Source organism: Coptis chinensis, chromosome 2 (genome assembly GCF_015680905.1).
Source record: "Coptis chinensis isolate HL-2020 chromosome 2, ASM1568090v1, whole genome shotgun sequence".
Taxonomy (NCBI): Eukaryota; Viridiplantae; Streptophyta; class Magnoliopsida; order Ranunculales; family Ranunculaceae; genus Coptis; species Coptis chinensis.
In genome coordinates this window covers 12711102-12727364 of record NC_141457.1, presented here as the reverse complement: position 1 = coordinate 12727364, position 16263 = coordinate 12711102, and the positions used below count along the sequence as shown (strand labels likewise).

General features: G+C 38.9%; 1 protein-coding gene across 1 annotated transcript; it reads right to left on the bottom strand.

The window, feature by feature from the left end:
- Positions 1–9248: 9248 nt before the first annotated feature.
- Positions 9249–9929, bottom strand: LOC147514943 (uncharacterized). The gene has a single exon (XM_086592748.1). It carries the CDS (start codon positions 9927–9929, stop codon positions 9249–9251), a length of 681 nt encoding a protein of 226 aa, XP_086448874.1.
- Between the last annotated feature and the right edge of the window lie 6334 nt (positions 9930–16263).

Below are 16263 nucleotides of genomic sequence, written 5' to 3'. Positions count from 1 at the left end.
AAGTACTTATCCTTATTGTTAAATTCTCTCATTTTCCAAAATCTCCTAAGGAGTTTGGAATGTTTATTGTGTACATTCTTACTGCAAAAAAATGCTAGACTTGTCAAAATTGATATTTTGACCAGAAGCATCACAATAACAAGTTAGAATGTCCTTCAAATTCCCAGCTTCCTCCAAAGAAGCCTTAGAGAAGATGATGAGGTCATCAACATATAAGAGGTGGGTGATGGGTGGAGCATTCCTTCTTATCTTGATCCCACACAGTTTCCCCACACTCTTAGCCTTAGCAATCATCCTGGAGAGAGCTTCAGAGACGAGAAGAAAAAGATATGGAAATAAATGATCCCCTTGCTTCAGCCCTCTTTCAGAAAAAATATTATTTAAAGGTGAGTCATTGACTAGAACTCTAAAAGAGATTGTAGACAAGCATTTATTAATAAGAAAGTTCTATTTTTTGCTAAAGCTTAGGTGTTTGAAGATATTTCCCAAAAAAAAACCATTCCACCCTATCATAGGCCTTGCCCATATCCATATTCAAAGCAACCCACCCTTGTTTCTTTTTGTACATCCTTTTTATGTTATGGAAAACTTCACTAGCAAGACCCATATTATCCCCTATACTCGTTCCCTTCATAAAAGCTCCTTGGAATGGAGATATAATCTTATGAAGATGGTTTTTCAGCCTATTAGCTAAGATCTTGGAAATGATATTGTATGTGAAGTTACACAAGCTAATAGGCCTGAAATTTGATATATGACTAGGGGAGGAGATTTTAGGAATAAGTGCAATGAAGGTTTCATTGTGTTTAGGATGTAGTTCACCAAACCTAAAAAAGTTTTAAACCATGGCCACAACTGTAGGTCCCACTATATTCTAACAATTGTGAGAAAATACCCCTTTGAACCTATCAGGCCCAAGAGATTGAAGAGCACCCAACTTCTTGGTTACCAACCAAATTGTAGGGGTAATATTCTATCAGTGTCCTAAAGACACATGGTAGAGTGAGATTACACCAAAGGATTGTTATCAGAAGGGGAATGGAGGATAAGATAATGACTCCATAACTGATTTGGTCAGTTCTAGTCAATTCCTACGAGCTCAGAACAGTTTCTCTGGTTTGACTAGTAAGTTCCGCGAAATAGTTCAGGAATTGGGCAAGTCAATTCAGGAATTGGTCCAGAACTAGATGACGACCTTGTACAGCTGTATTTCAGTATTAGAACGACTCTTGGACGTGTTTAGAATAGGTGTTCCATTTATAGTAGACTTCTAGGTCTAAAAGCTTATTATGGAAACCTAGTCCAACTATGTCTCCTTCTATGTGATAACTTATATTCTGATGTTGATCCTATCTTTACCAGAAAAGAGGAAACCCTAGCGAAAAGATGAATTCTTGGTAGCCAAGAAAACCTTATTCTAGGGCCTTTCATAAGTCACTATATATAGGAAGCAACAGTATGGGAATAGGGGACGGATCCCTAATGGCCAAGATATAGAGGCGGCTCTCTGGAGGCTGACTTCTGGTCATCTTTTCTTCCCCACTCAGTATGCTATTTAACCTCATAAAGAACTACGATAGACTTGATTCCTGAAAGAGGATACGTAGGCAGCCACTTCGTGGTTCAGTCCATATTATCAAACACTTCTATTGTTTTCGGTAGATACGCTTTGAACTAGAACACGGTGTGAAGACATCAGCAGAGGATTGTGGGATATTCAGAAAATCCCCTACATCTTATGGCGCCGTCTGTGGGGACGAGAAGATATTTGTGATTTTCTTGTTTGAAGTGTTAACCAAAAAAAATTTGGTGAATGTTTTCGCTAAAAATATTGGTATTCAAGTATTAAGTAGTGGTGTGCATCGGATGCTTAAGAAAACAGATTTGTTAAGATTTGATATTTGCATCACAGCCACTATTTTTTGCTTTCACTATTTCTGTTTCGGGTTCCGCGTTGTGGATGCTAGGCCATGCCGAAGCACTCTTGATGAAGAGCTCTTGGTTATAGTTGTGTTTACACTAAGTGTGGCGGCAAGTTTTTAGGCAGCGATGGTCACGCTCTTTGTCTGCAGTAAAGCTTTTGCTTGCTCTGTACATGTTGGTGTTTCATTTGACAGAGAAAACACGTACTGGAGGTAAGCTTATTCGCTCTCTTTAGGCGGTAGTTTGGTGGTGGACACTGATTGTCCAACCACATCTTCTTGCTATTAGTTGGTATAGCTGAGCATGAAATTTAAATTCTTGATGTGAGAAGTCAGAAATCTGTATGCTTGATTTAAATTTTCTTTGTCTGATCCCAGCATAAAAAATGGTTGTGATCGGAAATTTCAAATCTTGCTGGATGAAGTTTTACCTTTTGGTTGTTTATGGTGCTGCTTTAGATCTACTTAGGTTTAATAATCTATGATCTACGATTTGAAAATTTCTCTGTTACATCGTGTATTCATATCAAAGATGATCACGAATCTTTGAAATCACATGGCGATCAAGGTCATAAGTAAGAAGTTTGTCTTATCAGTATAGAAGTCGGGGCAGTCCAGGTCAAGTGTTATAATGGCGGTGGTCGTTCGGTCACTTCCAATCTTAGAGACGTCTTCACGTCAATGTTCGGTGGGGGACTTGTGCGGTCCAGCCACACCTATATGGTACATCAATCTGGTAAAAGTGACTCGTCATCCATCGATGGGTTTAACACTTGATTGGTTTATAGTTGAGCTTCACCTTTCGGTTGGTATCAATTCTTCAGAGTAAAAGTATCGAGTTAATCTACTAGAGGAAGCATGGTTCAGTGTCTTCGTTTGTGAACAGTTCCTGCTTGTGGTGACGCTAGAATATGGAGTGGAAATGGAAGTGAGCCTTTCCTAACCTCATGGTTTGTACAACCTGGTGATGAAGGTGGCATATGCTGAAGAAGCCTGCCAAGCTTCTCTTAAGTTTATTGTCCAATCTTATTATGTACAGTGTTCTTGCTTTAACAAGGAATGGTTGTTTAGTTAATATGGATATGGACGATTTTCATGTATAAGAGCTGATTGAGTGGTACTACCACACAGGGGGGTGGCTGCCAGACCACTGCCTATCCTGCGGTAACTCAAGTTCTATCCAGTGTTTGGTGGGAGACTGGTGCAGTCTAGACACGTGATATTTTCCTAATTGGGGTACGTTGAGATGAATTTTGGTATTTTGGCTATAACTTTGGCTACGGTTGTCAGAATCACACGTGTAACCCCAATTCGGAAAGATCTTGGCGACGTGCATGCTATCACTACTTAGCTATACTATGTATTCACCATTTTTGAGGTCAAAAACCACTGTTTTCCCATCCAAATTCATCATTTTTAGATTTTCTTTCCTTTTTACCATTTTGAAAGTAAATCTGAGTCCGATTTGGGCTAGATTTTTGGTAGATTACTTTTGTTATTATCTAGTTTATTATCTCTCAGCAACATGAAAAATCAAAACATGATAGCTTTCATGAGATTGAGCTCGTGGTTGAAGTCTTCTCTTCTGGTCGGGGAGTGTTTCTACCAGTTTCAGAGATGCATTGACTTTCTAGCTCTATGCTACACCGGGGATGGTTGTTCGACCACACCCAATTTCGGCAAGGGACAGGTTGTTCCCATTGCTAGGATGTCATGACCGTACCCATGAAAATCAGTGCATAGAATAGATAGATGTATGTTGCGTATGTGATGATGGAGATTATATAACAACTTATAAGTTTGTATTCAGTTTGGAAAAAGAATGGTGACGTCCAAGACAAATTAAATTTTGAGCTTGTACAGCACATGGCATTGTTGTGTTTAGACAAAGCAAAACTTCTTGTATGAAATTTTCTTTAGTAGTATTGCTACAGTGGGCATGGTAGTCCAAGCTTTAAACCAACTTGGTAGGCCAATCACTTCTAACATTGACTACAACTTGGTTTCTGGACATCATTAATTGGTGGGGAGAGAGGCACTCGCTATCCATCCACGCACTAATAGTATGTTTATATTAACTTCAATTGTGACGACAACTTGGAGCAATATGCTACAATGACTCTAGCTAGTTTGCTGGTCTTGCTACAATGGGGGTGGTCGTTCGGCCACTTCCAATCTTGGAGACATCTTTACTTCAGTGTTTGGCGGGGGACTGGTGCAGTCCTGCCATGCCTACATGGTATTTTATTCAGTATGGTGATTCGTCAACGACCTATGGAATTCGAGATTTCAGCGATGGGGTAGTTGAGTTTCACCTTATTGAAAGACGTTATAAGGAATCGCCAAAAAGGGGTTTCTAAAGATGATCATGCAGGTTTGTCACCTTTGCCATGCTTTAGTATGACACCAAGAGCATTATATCACTCAGGGGGTGGTGCAACCACTCTATTCAGTTAAAAGCTCATGGTGAACTTTGGAATTTCTTGATTGAAATGGTTCATTCATGCACTTAGATTCGACAAGCGCTAGCAAAAGTGTGATATCTTTTTGTACAAAGCTCGGTTTTGCAAGCGGTTTTTTGGGTTTGGAAGAAGATTCTGCTAGCTCCCTCATGGTATATGGTGCAGCGTCCACTTCTCTACCAGTTTGCACAGGAGCTCAAATTTTTTTGGGCACTGCAGACTGAAGTTTTAATCTTGATAGTTTCGGCACGAGACAGAGAAACAGGCATATCTTCCTCTCTGCAGGTCGGTTTTGCATGTCGTTTCTTGTTTTGGAAACTAGATTATAGTTTCTTTCCGATGATATGAGGCACTACACTTGGTTCTTATGCATTTGGTTCAGTAACTTATATCTTTGGACAGAAGTCACAAATTGGTAGTTTTGTGGAGGAACATGTATAACGTCCTCCCTTAAGGTCCGTTTTGTGAGTTGTTCCTTGCGTTAGAAACTGAGTCAGTTATCTTTTTGAAGGTTCATGACACTACAAAAAGTTCTCCTTGTGATACATCAGGTCGGGTATGCAAGCTGTTGAATGTTTTAGAAGATAGACTCAGAACCTTTCCATTGGTATATAAGAAAATGTCTTGTTCTTTTGCAGCTAGTACAGAAATCCAGATGTTTATATGAGTGTGGAGAAAACTAGGATTCTAGCCAGTTTTGACACATCTCACGGATATGGGCACCTCTTTCTCTACCGAGATCGGCGCTACAAGCCATCTGTTTCTAGTATGGAGCTGGTTATAATGCTCACAAAGGCGAATAGTTGCCTACCTATTGCACTGAGGCTGCAAACCAACTCTAATATATGTTCTTAAGAATCAAGAATTATGATAGAACTATTGGTATTGGCTTCTTGACTTTCTTATGGAATGGGGGCAGTTTCTATACTATTCGCCTAGCCAAAATAGACAACTTCACCTCTGCTCGGCCTAAGAAAAACTGGAAGTAAGTGTGTATCTTATCATTGTTTCTTACAACTTTGTTTTTTACAGGATTCTTAATGTCGTTGCTTATAACTTTGCATAAATTTTCCTTCGACCGACTAGTGAAGATTCTAACTCTAAAAGCATGCGACGCGTGACATCAGGAATTAATTGAACATGGTTGGTCACATGAAAAAATGACTCCAATGTTTATATTAAGTTATGGATAAGATTTTTCGATTAAGTGCGCCTCCAAGAAGGGTAATCACTAACATTTGATCGGTGAGCTACATGCCAGTTCGACCAGGATTTAATATGCTCACTAGCATTCGATCGGTGAACTGCATGCCAGTTCGACCTGGATCTAACATGCTCATTAGCATTCGATCTGTGAACTGCATGCTAGTTCGACCTAGATCTAACATGCTCACTAGCATTCGATCGGTGTACTGCATGCCAATTCAACCTGGATCTAACATACTCACTAGCATTCGATCGGTGAACTGCATGCCAATTCAACCTGGATCTAACATACTCACTAGCATTCGATCGGTGAACTGCATGTCAGTTCGACCTGGATCTGGATGCTCACTAACATTTAGGGCAGGGAATCGGACCGGGTTTGACCCGAATCCGACCCGACCCGACCCCAAATAGTTCAGGTTCGGGTCAATTTTTATATCCGTTTACTTATTCGGGTCGGGGTCGGGTCTGTCGGATTCGAGTTCGGGTTCGGGTTCAAATATATTTTTTGGGCTTTTTTTGAATTTTTAGTTTTATCCGATCGGGTTAGTCGGATTCGATTGGGTTCGGGGGATTCGGATATTAAATTTCGGATATAATCGGGTTCGGGTTCGGGTTCGGATATTATGAAACTATTTGGATTTGGATATAGCCATATCCAACCCGAACCCGACCCGATTCCTACCCTACTAACATTTAATCGGTGAACTGCATGCCAGTTCGACCTGGATCTTGATGCTCAAATTCTTGATGGATTACACTTCTAGGAAAGGCAATCATCAACATTTGTTCGGCGATTTGTATGCCAGTTTGACCTAGAACTTAGAATCCTCAATGGGTTGAGACTTTAGGAAAGCAACCATCACTATCGATCTGTTCAGTAAATTATATGCTAGTTCAACTTGGAACTAGAGATAGTGTTTCTGAGAGAACGAAGTAATGAAACTTCAATTAGTACTCCAGACATCACCTAAGGAGTTGCTAGGAAGTTTCGGGTTGGATTCATAACCTAGCACGCAGTTGTAGCCTGGACCTGTGTCAGCATAATTGTGTTGAAGAAGACTTCGCCACTCTTGACTTAGTCAACAGTGTCATCCTTGATGGGTTAAGTCTTTAGGGAAAATAACCACACTATCTGTTCAGTAAATTGTATGCTATTTTGACTTGGAACTAGAGATAATGTTCCTGGGGACCTGAGTTGTATGCTAGTTCCTTGCATTCCCATGACATCACTACCGGGGTTGCTAAGAAGATTTGGGTTGGATCCAAATCCTAGCACACGATCACTAGCCTGGACTTCTGTCGGCATGATTGTGTTGAGGAGACTCCCCCACTGTTGTTCTAGTGATAACCTATTTATTTTTTAAATAAACAGGACCTATCGTTATTGAACACAGTGTCGTACTCAAGGCATCCAGATACCATCGTATAGAGATCCCAGTTTCTCTCCTATGATCGTGATCTCCACTATGGTTAAACACCACTATGGTTAAACATGATGGCTCCCATGATATCCTTATTAGATTCTGGTTATATCTCTGTTTTACCAGTTTAGCCTTTTAGGGTTACCTATATTGTTCCAAATAAACTTTAGGGGCATCAGAGGTAGAATATGCATATTAGTCCATGTTATATCGTATAACAATGGAATTGTTTAAATGAATGCATAAATAAGCGCAGAACTTAAGTGAGCTACAAAGTTCAAAATTATAAAACCACTAACTATTGGTCTATTATCTTCTTTGATGTACTAATATTCTAAAAAGTGTTGTGTGTACAAATTCCTTTGGTTTAAGACACTGGTTTTGTGATGACACTCAACTCTATGGTTAGTATAATTAGTGGTCAAATCAGTTCATGAGATGCACCTACATTACTAAGATAGATTACTGTTGCCTATGGTTAGTCTCTTTTAATGATCTACTGATCTCATGAACTGATCCGGTAGAGGCTTCTACACGACTAAGGTAGAACACATCTGGAGTCGTGAGTGTATCTTAGAATAAGATGTTTAACAGTTTAGTCTGAGCAGTTTAGTCTAAGCATAGACACTAAGTTATGGGCAACTTCAGAGAACTTCTCGCTCAAAGAGTTAGAGCTCAGTCCACGAGTGGATTGCAGTTTACCTCATATAAGCACTAGAAATGTTAGTAACACTTATTCACTCAGAATTCAGACTAGTTATTGTTGGAGATCAAGATAACATGGATCTAAGCCAATCAAAGTAAAGTTCTGAGGTGAAACACAGAATTCACATGAGATCTCCTACCAAGAGTCACACCTCAGTGGTGTCAGCTGACACTTGATAGGAGATGAGGCATCTGTAGGGGTAATATTTCGTCAGTGTCCTAAAGACACATGGTAGAGTGAGATTACACCGAAGGATTGTTATCAGAAAGGGAATAGAGCATAAGATAATGACTCCAGAACTGATTTGGTCAGTTCTGGTTAATTCCTACGAGTTTAGGACAGTTCCTCTGGTTTGACTAGTCAGTTCTGCAAAATAGTTCGAGAACTAGGCAGGTCAGTTCCGGAATTGGTCTAGAACTGGATGACGACCTTATACAGCTGTATTTCAGTATTAGAAAGACTCTTGGACGTGTTTAGAATAGGTGTTCTATTTATAGCAGACTTCTAGGTCTAAAAGCTTATTATGGAAACCTAGTCCAACTATGTCTCCTTCTATGTGATAACTTCTATTCTGATGTTGATCCTATCTTGACAAGAAAAGAGGAAACCCTAGCGAGAGGATGGTTTCTTGATAGCCAAGGAAACCTTATTCTAGGGCCTTTCATAAGTCACTATATATAGGAAGCAACAGTATGGGAATAGAGGACGGATCCCTAATGGCCAAGATATAGAGACGGCTCTCTAGAGGCCGACTTCTGGTCATCTTTTCTTCCCTACTTAGTATGTTATTCAGCCCCATAAAGAACTACGACATACTTGATTCTTAAAAGAGGATACGTAAGCAACCACTTCGTGGTTTAGTCCATATTATCAAACATTTCTATTGGTTCCGGTAGATACGCTTTGAACTATAACACGGTGTGAAGACATCAGCAGAGGATTATGGGATACTCAGAAAATCCCCTACACAAATATCATCAGCTGAAGGGATAGCAGTCAAAATATCATTTTCTCTATCTGATATGCATGGTTGAAAAAGATTGAAAATCTCTTCATTTGGTAGAGGATTGTCAGAAGAAAAGATGTCCTCAAAGTAGTCATTTCCAGTTCTCCATATGCCAACCCTTTCCTTTCCAGTTTTCCATATACCACTTTCATCTTTGATTCTAGTAATGTAGTTCTTTCTCCTTTGATATACAGTGGACATATGAAAATGCTTTGTATTTTTGCCCCCTTTTTACAGCTAGTGCATACTAGACTTTTGTTTCCACATACTTTCTTCCTAGTCAAGCCAGGTAAGCAATTTTTGTTTAAGAACACAAGCTTTATTGTAATTACACTCATTGTGTTCAGAAGCAAGAACTTTTTCCAAGGCAGCTTGTGTGCTTTTGACATGGCCAGACACACTTCCAAACACATCCTTATTCCAAACAACAAGAGCTTTTCTAGTGCAATCAAGCTTAAGAAAAGTCTTATGGTCAGGTAACTCATGTGATATAGAGTTCCAAGCTTTATCAATAACTTGCATTCAAGATTTATCATGTAACCACATTTCAAAAAACTTAAAAGGTCTAGAGAGCTTCTCAAAAGAAGCAGACAGATTAATTAAAAGAGCAAGATGATCTGAAGATCCAACTACTAAGGTTTTAACAGCCATATTAGGGAAAGTTTCAACCCACTTCACAGTTGCAAGAGCTCTGTCCAATTTTTCCACTATATGGTCTTTAAAACTTTGACAGTTGGACCAAGTAAACTTAGGTCCAACAAAACCTAAGTCTATCAACCCCAAATCATTTATTAACAAATTAAAACCTACCATGATTTGACGAAATTCTACATTGCCACCTATTTTTTCATCTAAACATGCAATAGCATTGAAATCACCAAATAGAAGCCAAGGTCTAAGGACTAGGGGAGCCATGTCCCTGAGCTCTGACCACACTTCGTGTCTCAAGTTCGCCTGAGGATTACCATATACAAAAGAGAAAAACCAATCATTTATACCATTATTGGAAGAAAAGTTACCTATCACTGGGTTGTGAGTAGAACCAATGATCTCAATCCCACAACCATCCTTCCATAAGACTACTAGTCCTCCTCTGAGCCCCTCAGTTGGAACACAATAGTAGCCACCAAACTTTATTGACTTAGTCAAAGCTCTAATCCGTTTCCCATTGGCTTTTGTTTCCGATAAACAAACCACATCCATTTCATGTTGCTGGATGAGGCTTGTTATATGTTGAACTATCAAGGTTGAGCCAATTTCTCGACAGTTCAAGGCTATGATTGTACTCATTGACCCTTTGCCAGCTGTTTAGGGATAGCTCGCATAACCCCAACAAAGCTCATATCTTGTTCCTCACTACCACTAGTACCTTCCTTTGTTTCCCCATCTGATTGATTCATTTCCCTAATATCCACTCTGTTTTCTTGCTGTAAAGTCATGATCTTTTCAATTTTAGTTTGAATCTCTGCCCTCTCAGCTTGTTCTTTTTCCATATCCTCCTTTGACTTGCCTTTCATACCCTCAGTCATCATCTTTGCTATCATGGCCTCTTTAGCTCCCATCTGTCTTGCAGCCTTTGGTGATTCCATATTCAATCTGTCTCGATAAATGTAGCTCCAGGGATTTTCATTTATTTCCACTCCTTTCTCATTCGATAAATGTTCTTTTTCCCTTTCCTTTTACCCTTGTTCTCGTCCATGTCTTCCTTTTTCCAAGTTTCCACTGAAATCCTCCTTTTCTTCTGATTTAGAACAACTTCAGGAGAAAAAATTGCCAAAGCTTCTTCTTCTTCTAGACTTTCCTCATATAGTTCTATCTCAAGAGCTCTCCTGTCCTTTCATTTTGAGAACTGATTAGGTTTGACTTTGAGATTTTTCATTCTTCCCGATGCACTCTCTTTTGATTCCACTACTTCTTGTATGTCATTTTCATAACCAAGCATAACTTCATCCTCTTCTTGTACCCTCTTCCTCTTTCACATTCTCTTTATCCTTCCTTTCTACTTTGTCTTGGGATTCAGTGTCCAATTTAAATGATTTAGCTTCATCTTGTCCAGTTTTCTATTTTTCTATAGAAAAAAAAGTTCTTCGATAACAAACATCGGGTTTGTCATTTTTATAGAAGTATCTCAGTGACTTCCACAAGTGTTTACCTGAACGCTCTTTGCAAATAGAGGGTGGTGCTGAATTTCCAAGTAGTTATTAGTTAAGCCAGGACTCTGAAGCTGTGGTGCCCAAATATCGTACATATCGATATTCGACATTATTTTAATAAAGTTCTAATACAATATTGGCATGAGGGCCGATATATTCATTATAAATTTCAGGTACAAAGAGACAAGGATGGACACATGTCAAAAAGCTATTGGATGGACACATGTGGAACAACTGTAAAAGGAGTGGAGACAAAAGAAAGAAGGACCAGATTCATTTTCTCCCACTTTACTTTTTCTATTTCTCACATGCGGTGAACAGTGTAAACACCATTAATGAATAAGAAAGAGCTTTGTTAATTTTATATTCTCTTCTTGAATCTTACATTGGTGCCGTCTGTGCATTGAAGACAAGAAAACTCTTCTTTTCTTCTTCTTCGATTTCGAATCTAGAAGAGATTGATTTATCAATTGAGTTTTTTCTTAATTACCGCCATTAAAGCTTCAAAGATAAGTTTCTTAAACACCATTCAGTTATAAGTTGTCTTGAACTCATTCTATTATAAGTTTCTTGCACTCATTCTTTAATTCATTATTGTTTTTAATTCATTAATACTGTGCTGATTCTTGGTTGAGATGAGGGGTATTGAAAATTTTGTTTGGTCATATGAATATTGGTGGTGAAAAAGGGTATATGATTGTGATTATAATAGCTAAACTCCATGTGTTAACAGGTGCTAGATGCCTGATGTTTATGGTTATCATTTGATTGTTATTAGATTTTGAGGAGTCTTTACGGGCTAAGAGTTCTAAAAGAAAAGAACTACAGATAGAGCATTTTCGATACCAAGGTCGAGGTCGGTCGGAGGTCGAGTATGACAGGCAAACTTTGATACCGATACTGGTACTTAAATTCTGATACCCGACTTCGATTCTTTCCGTATCTTAATCTCAAAATCCAAAAACCATAACCGAATTCGATACCGAACGAATCAAACCCTAACAACCAAATTTGACACTCGAGACATACTCGAGACCAGAAAAATTCGATACTGATACCCACAGCAACATAACCAATACCGATACCTAACAACAGAAATTCCGATACCAAAGCCCCAGCAGCCAAGTTGGAGACCCATACCAAACTTCAACTTCGAAACCGATACTAGTACTTCAATTCCATACCCACTGTTTCGGCTGTAACCTGCTTCAACACAACGAGAGCAATGGTGACGAACGCACTAAGAAACAGAGGATTTTGATGTTGGGGGAGATGAAACTGAACCAAATAATGGCTGCCTACGTACCCAAGATCTATTCTCTAGGGATCAAGTTTCCATGTAGTTCCTTATGAAAAATAATGTAGTATTTATAGAGGTAGAGTAAAGAGTCCTTGTAACTCAAGTAATCTTGTAGCTTGAGCAATTGTGATAGATATAACTTTCAACTGATAATTATCTCTTTGATAATAAACGAATCTGGACATAAATCAATGTACATTAGTGGCAAGCCATGTGGCTAAGGTTCAGCCTTAGCCACATAAGTTAATGGGCCTGTACATTGATCCATGGCATTGCAAATTGGGCTTTTGCCCTGTTGCTTAAACGAATAAAATGGAGACCCCTACTAATTGGCGTTTGCCGCGTATGTGGGGTCGAACACCCCCCTCTTTGTCATGCGAACAAAGTTCACATGGCAAAGAAGAAAGAAAAAAAAGGAAAAAATGAAATACGAAAATAGTAAGTTTAAATGTATAATAAAGTGTCGTGAACGTAAACGATAGGAAAATGGATAATCGGAAAAAATTCGTGAATTATCGGAAATGAAATAATGTCAAATTAACGTGGACGGGACGCAATGACGTAGTTAAATAAAAGATGGCCGAAAATGCACAGAAAAAACAAAAGATGCATAGAAATAAAATTGCAAAAAAATTCGATTGGCTTAAAACTGTACGAGCAGCGTCACGTAATATCTGAAAGTTGAATTCGACGATGCGTGCCAACGGAATAGCGATACTTGGATTATACCGTTGAAAACTGTTGAGAAAAATTCGCGAATTATTGTGAACAGAATAATTGGAATTCGATAAATGTACAAGAGTCAAAAATTTGTTCCGAAATATGAATACGAGTAGCGTGATAAGTGAGCATAAGGAAATATAAAAGAAGTGTACATCATATAAAACTAGGACTCTAAAATAAATCCGGATTGGATAAAGCTTAGAATTGGTCACCCACCTTAAGTCGGTTTGTATAATAGACTTACACAAGGACTTAGATACCGGACCACGCAAGTTTCGGAAAAAAAAAACTATAAAAGCGGATGGTTTTCCCGAAAACAGAGCGAGAGAACTTAAGTAGAGAGTTACGCAAAACAAACCCCTATTACCACAAACCTCAGAGAGAGATAAGTGTGATCGAGCTAGCTGTGTTAACCGAGAAGAAAATAGAAGTAAACCACTGCGAGAGTGATCGAGTGTCCGTACTGTGCCGTTGTTGGTGTCGAAGAAAACGAAAAAGGTTAGTACTGTTGTAATCCACCTATACGTTCCTATGGTTCCAGGTAACTCCTCTCCTCATCTTCTTTATCTATTCTTACTATCGCACCAGTAAAAAGGTGATCCGGGCGACCAAAAAAAAAAACCGCGTATCGGCAAAAAACTCAACCTATTACTGGGATGCTGAAAAAAAAACGTTTTGCATCTTGCCTGAAACAGCAAGATGTGAGAGGCGTGTACATACAAGGTCCTCACAGGAACCAACAGCGAACATGCGAGAGAAAGAAGAAAACAAAAAAAAAACTGACGATGGCGCTCATGTTTGAAACTTGATAGTACAAAACATGATACGGTGCAACGCCAGCAAAGGCAGGGCACCATACCTGTGTTGTATTAAAATGGATAAAGTGAATCCGGTTTTGAGATTTCTGACTTGATGACGATCGCAGACTTGGTGAGGTGGAAAGAAGGTGACAGATACAACGACTACCTGGAACCGCGTCGATGGTCGCTTAAGAAAATATAGAAAATACTAGGACTCGAGAAATTTGAGATTGATGAAGTGTACGAATTTGAAACGAAAGTCAAAGAAGATGAAGTAGTAATGGCTTACACACAATTAAATTGCAGGAATGCAATTCCGTTGAGCAAAGAAATTGCACAATTATTGGAGTGGTGGCAAATAGCACCGGGACAACTACCAATATCGTTCTGGTTGATCTTTACGAGAGCGCACCGTTTACAAAATGAATTTAACAGAAGGTTCGGGGCTCAAGAAATCTTCACGTTGATACGACCGAAAGCCATACTGACAAAAGGGTACATAAAATTTGAAGTTGAATTCAAGGATTCAAACAGAAGTTTTCAAGGGTTCCTAAAAATATACACCATATGGGATAGATTTTTGTACCGCTTGCGAGGGAAGTGGAATCCGATAGAGTTTAAAGTGCCGAACAAATTTCGAGGTAAGCCAAAACATAAGTATAGAAAATTGTACTACGAGTAAACTGTTGACTAACACGAGTTATTATTGTGTCTAACAGAGAACGCGAGTACACTACCAGACATTGAATTGGACAAGGAAGTGGAGAACAATCTTTGTTTCTTCTTTCATGAATGCTCTGATTAAAGATTGGTAGATCTGAGCTATTTTGATGATATCGTTGATTTCTGACATTATGGGGGTATCGAACAACGGCCCGATAGGTCCAAGGAGACACATAGTGAAATGGCGAAGAAGAGTAAGAGTCTCAGAAATGCAATATTTGGCAGCGACAGCGATAGTGAAAAAGAAGATGGAACGGAGTTAACACAGCGAGAACTAGTGCTGAGTTTGCCAAGCACAAAAATCGAATTGTACAAAAGAAGATGTGCCACAAGAAAACGGGCGAACGGAGACCAAGAGAGACAACCAACGTTACAATGTATGATGCCTCGAGGGACGAGACTACAATGCACAAAACATCCCAGACGAAATATAATACATACGCAGCATCAAGAGGAAAAGGTATGTACCGTAGAAAACATAGATATGTAAAAGTGTGGTGAGATGTAATATCTCGCTTTGGTTTGGTATACACAGGAAAAGAATGGAGGGGAAAAGAACGAAATAGTGATACTTACAAAAGATAGTGCAACGAAAGAACACAAAGTCGGTAAAAAAAATAAAACCGCAAAGCAAAATCGCGAGAACAAAGAATCCAACAACCAGCGGCAAGTCTTGTCGGGGTAATACTACTCATGGAGGAAAACCACAGAAATCATTAACAATGAAGTTAACCGTTGATTTTTACTATTGCGTTAGGATGGTAAAGAAATTTGTGTCCAACACTAAACCGATGAAAATTGCAGATGAAGCAGAGATGTTCAAGCTTGGAAGACGAAGTGAAGGGATCGCCCAGGATTACGCCAATGGAAGGGCTCGAAAAATATCAAAAATGTGACTAGAATACGGAGAACATCGGAGAATATGACAGAGCAATGTCAATGATTTTCGATAGTATAAACTAGGTATGATAGTATTATTTTTATCAGTTATTGCAAACTTGTGTTTAAGTCTGAAAAATGATGAAATCAGATATTTTTCGCCGCAGGTTAAAACGACGGTAGTACGGGCCAAAGAAATTCATGAAAAAGTCGCGAAGAAAAATATCATTCCGAATAAAGTCAATGCCTTAGAAGAAATAGAGAAAGTGAAGATACTCAACCAAAAATTGGAAGAGGCAAACAAAGCGTTAAGCAAAATCATCAGAGAGTTAGAAGACGAAAACAAAAACTTAACCGAGCGGACGGAAGAAGCAGAGGAGAGATCGTACGAAGAATTTGGGAAAGCCTGTGAGATAATGGAGGAACACAAACACTTAAAAGTAGATGTGATAGAATTGAAGTCACTCGTGGCGACCAAAGATCGAGGAACTTAAAGCGTCATAAAAAGAGGTAGAGAAAAATAACAAGTTTAATGATGATTTAAACGAGCGGCTCGGCCAAGATCACGTGCAAATGGCACACTGTGAATCGTCTGTAAGACAACTGACATAGACTTTAATAGAAATGGGAGATGAACTAGAACGTGAGAAGATGAATTACAAAGATTTGTACGAGTTGTATATGCGAAAAGTTGGGAAGAAACCATTGGATTTTCCCAAACCAATGATCATGTGATTGCGAGTATGTAATACTGTAAAGCTAAAAATTCTTTTTATGAAAATAAAAATAAAGTATGTGTTAGCTATTGAATATCATTGTGATGTCAGATAACATACCTGTATAAAACTTAGTGTTGTTGATTTATGAATGTAAAAGAACGAGACGCCCCCATGTAGAGAGAAAAACTTCCCAATATAGAACCATTGGAGAAAGTTATTGAAAGGCAAAGGGGACATGAT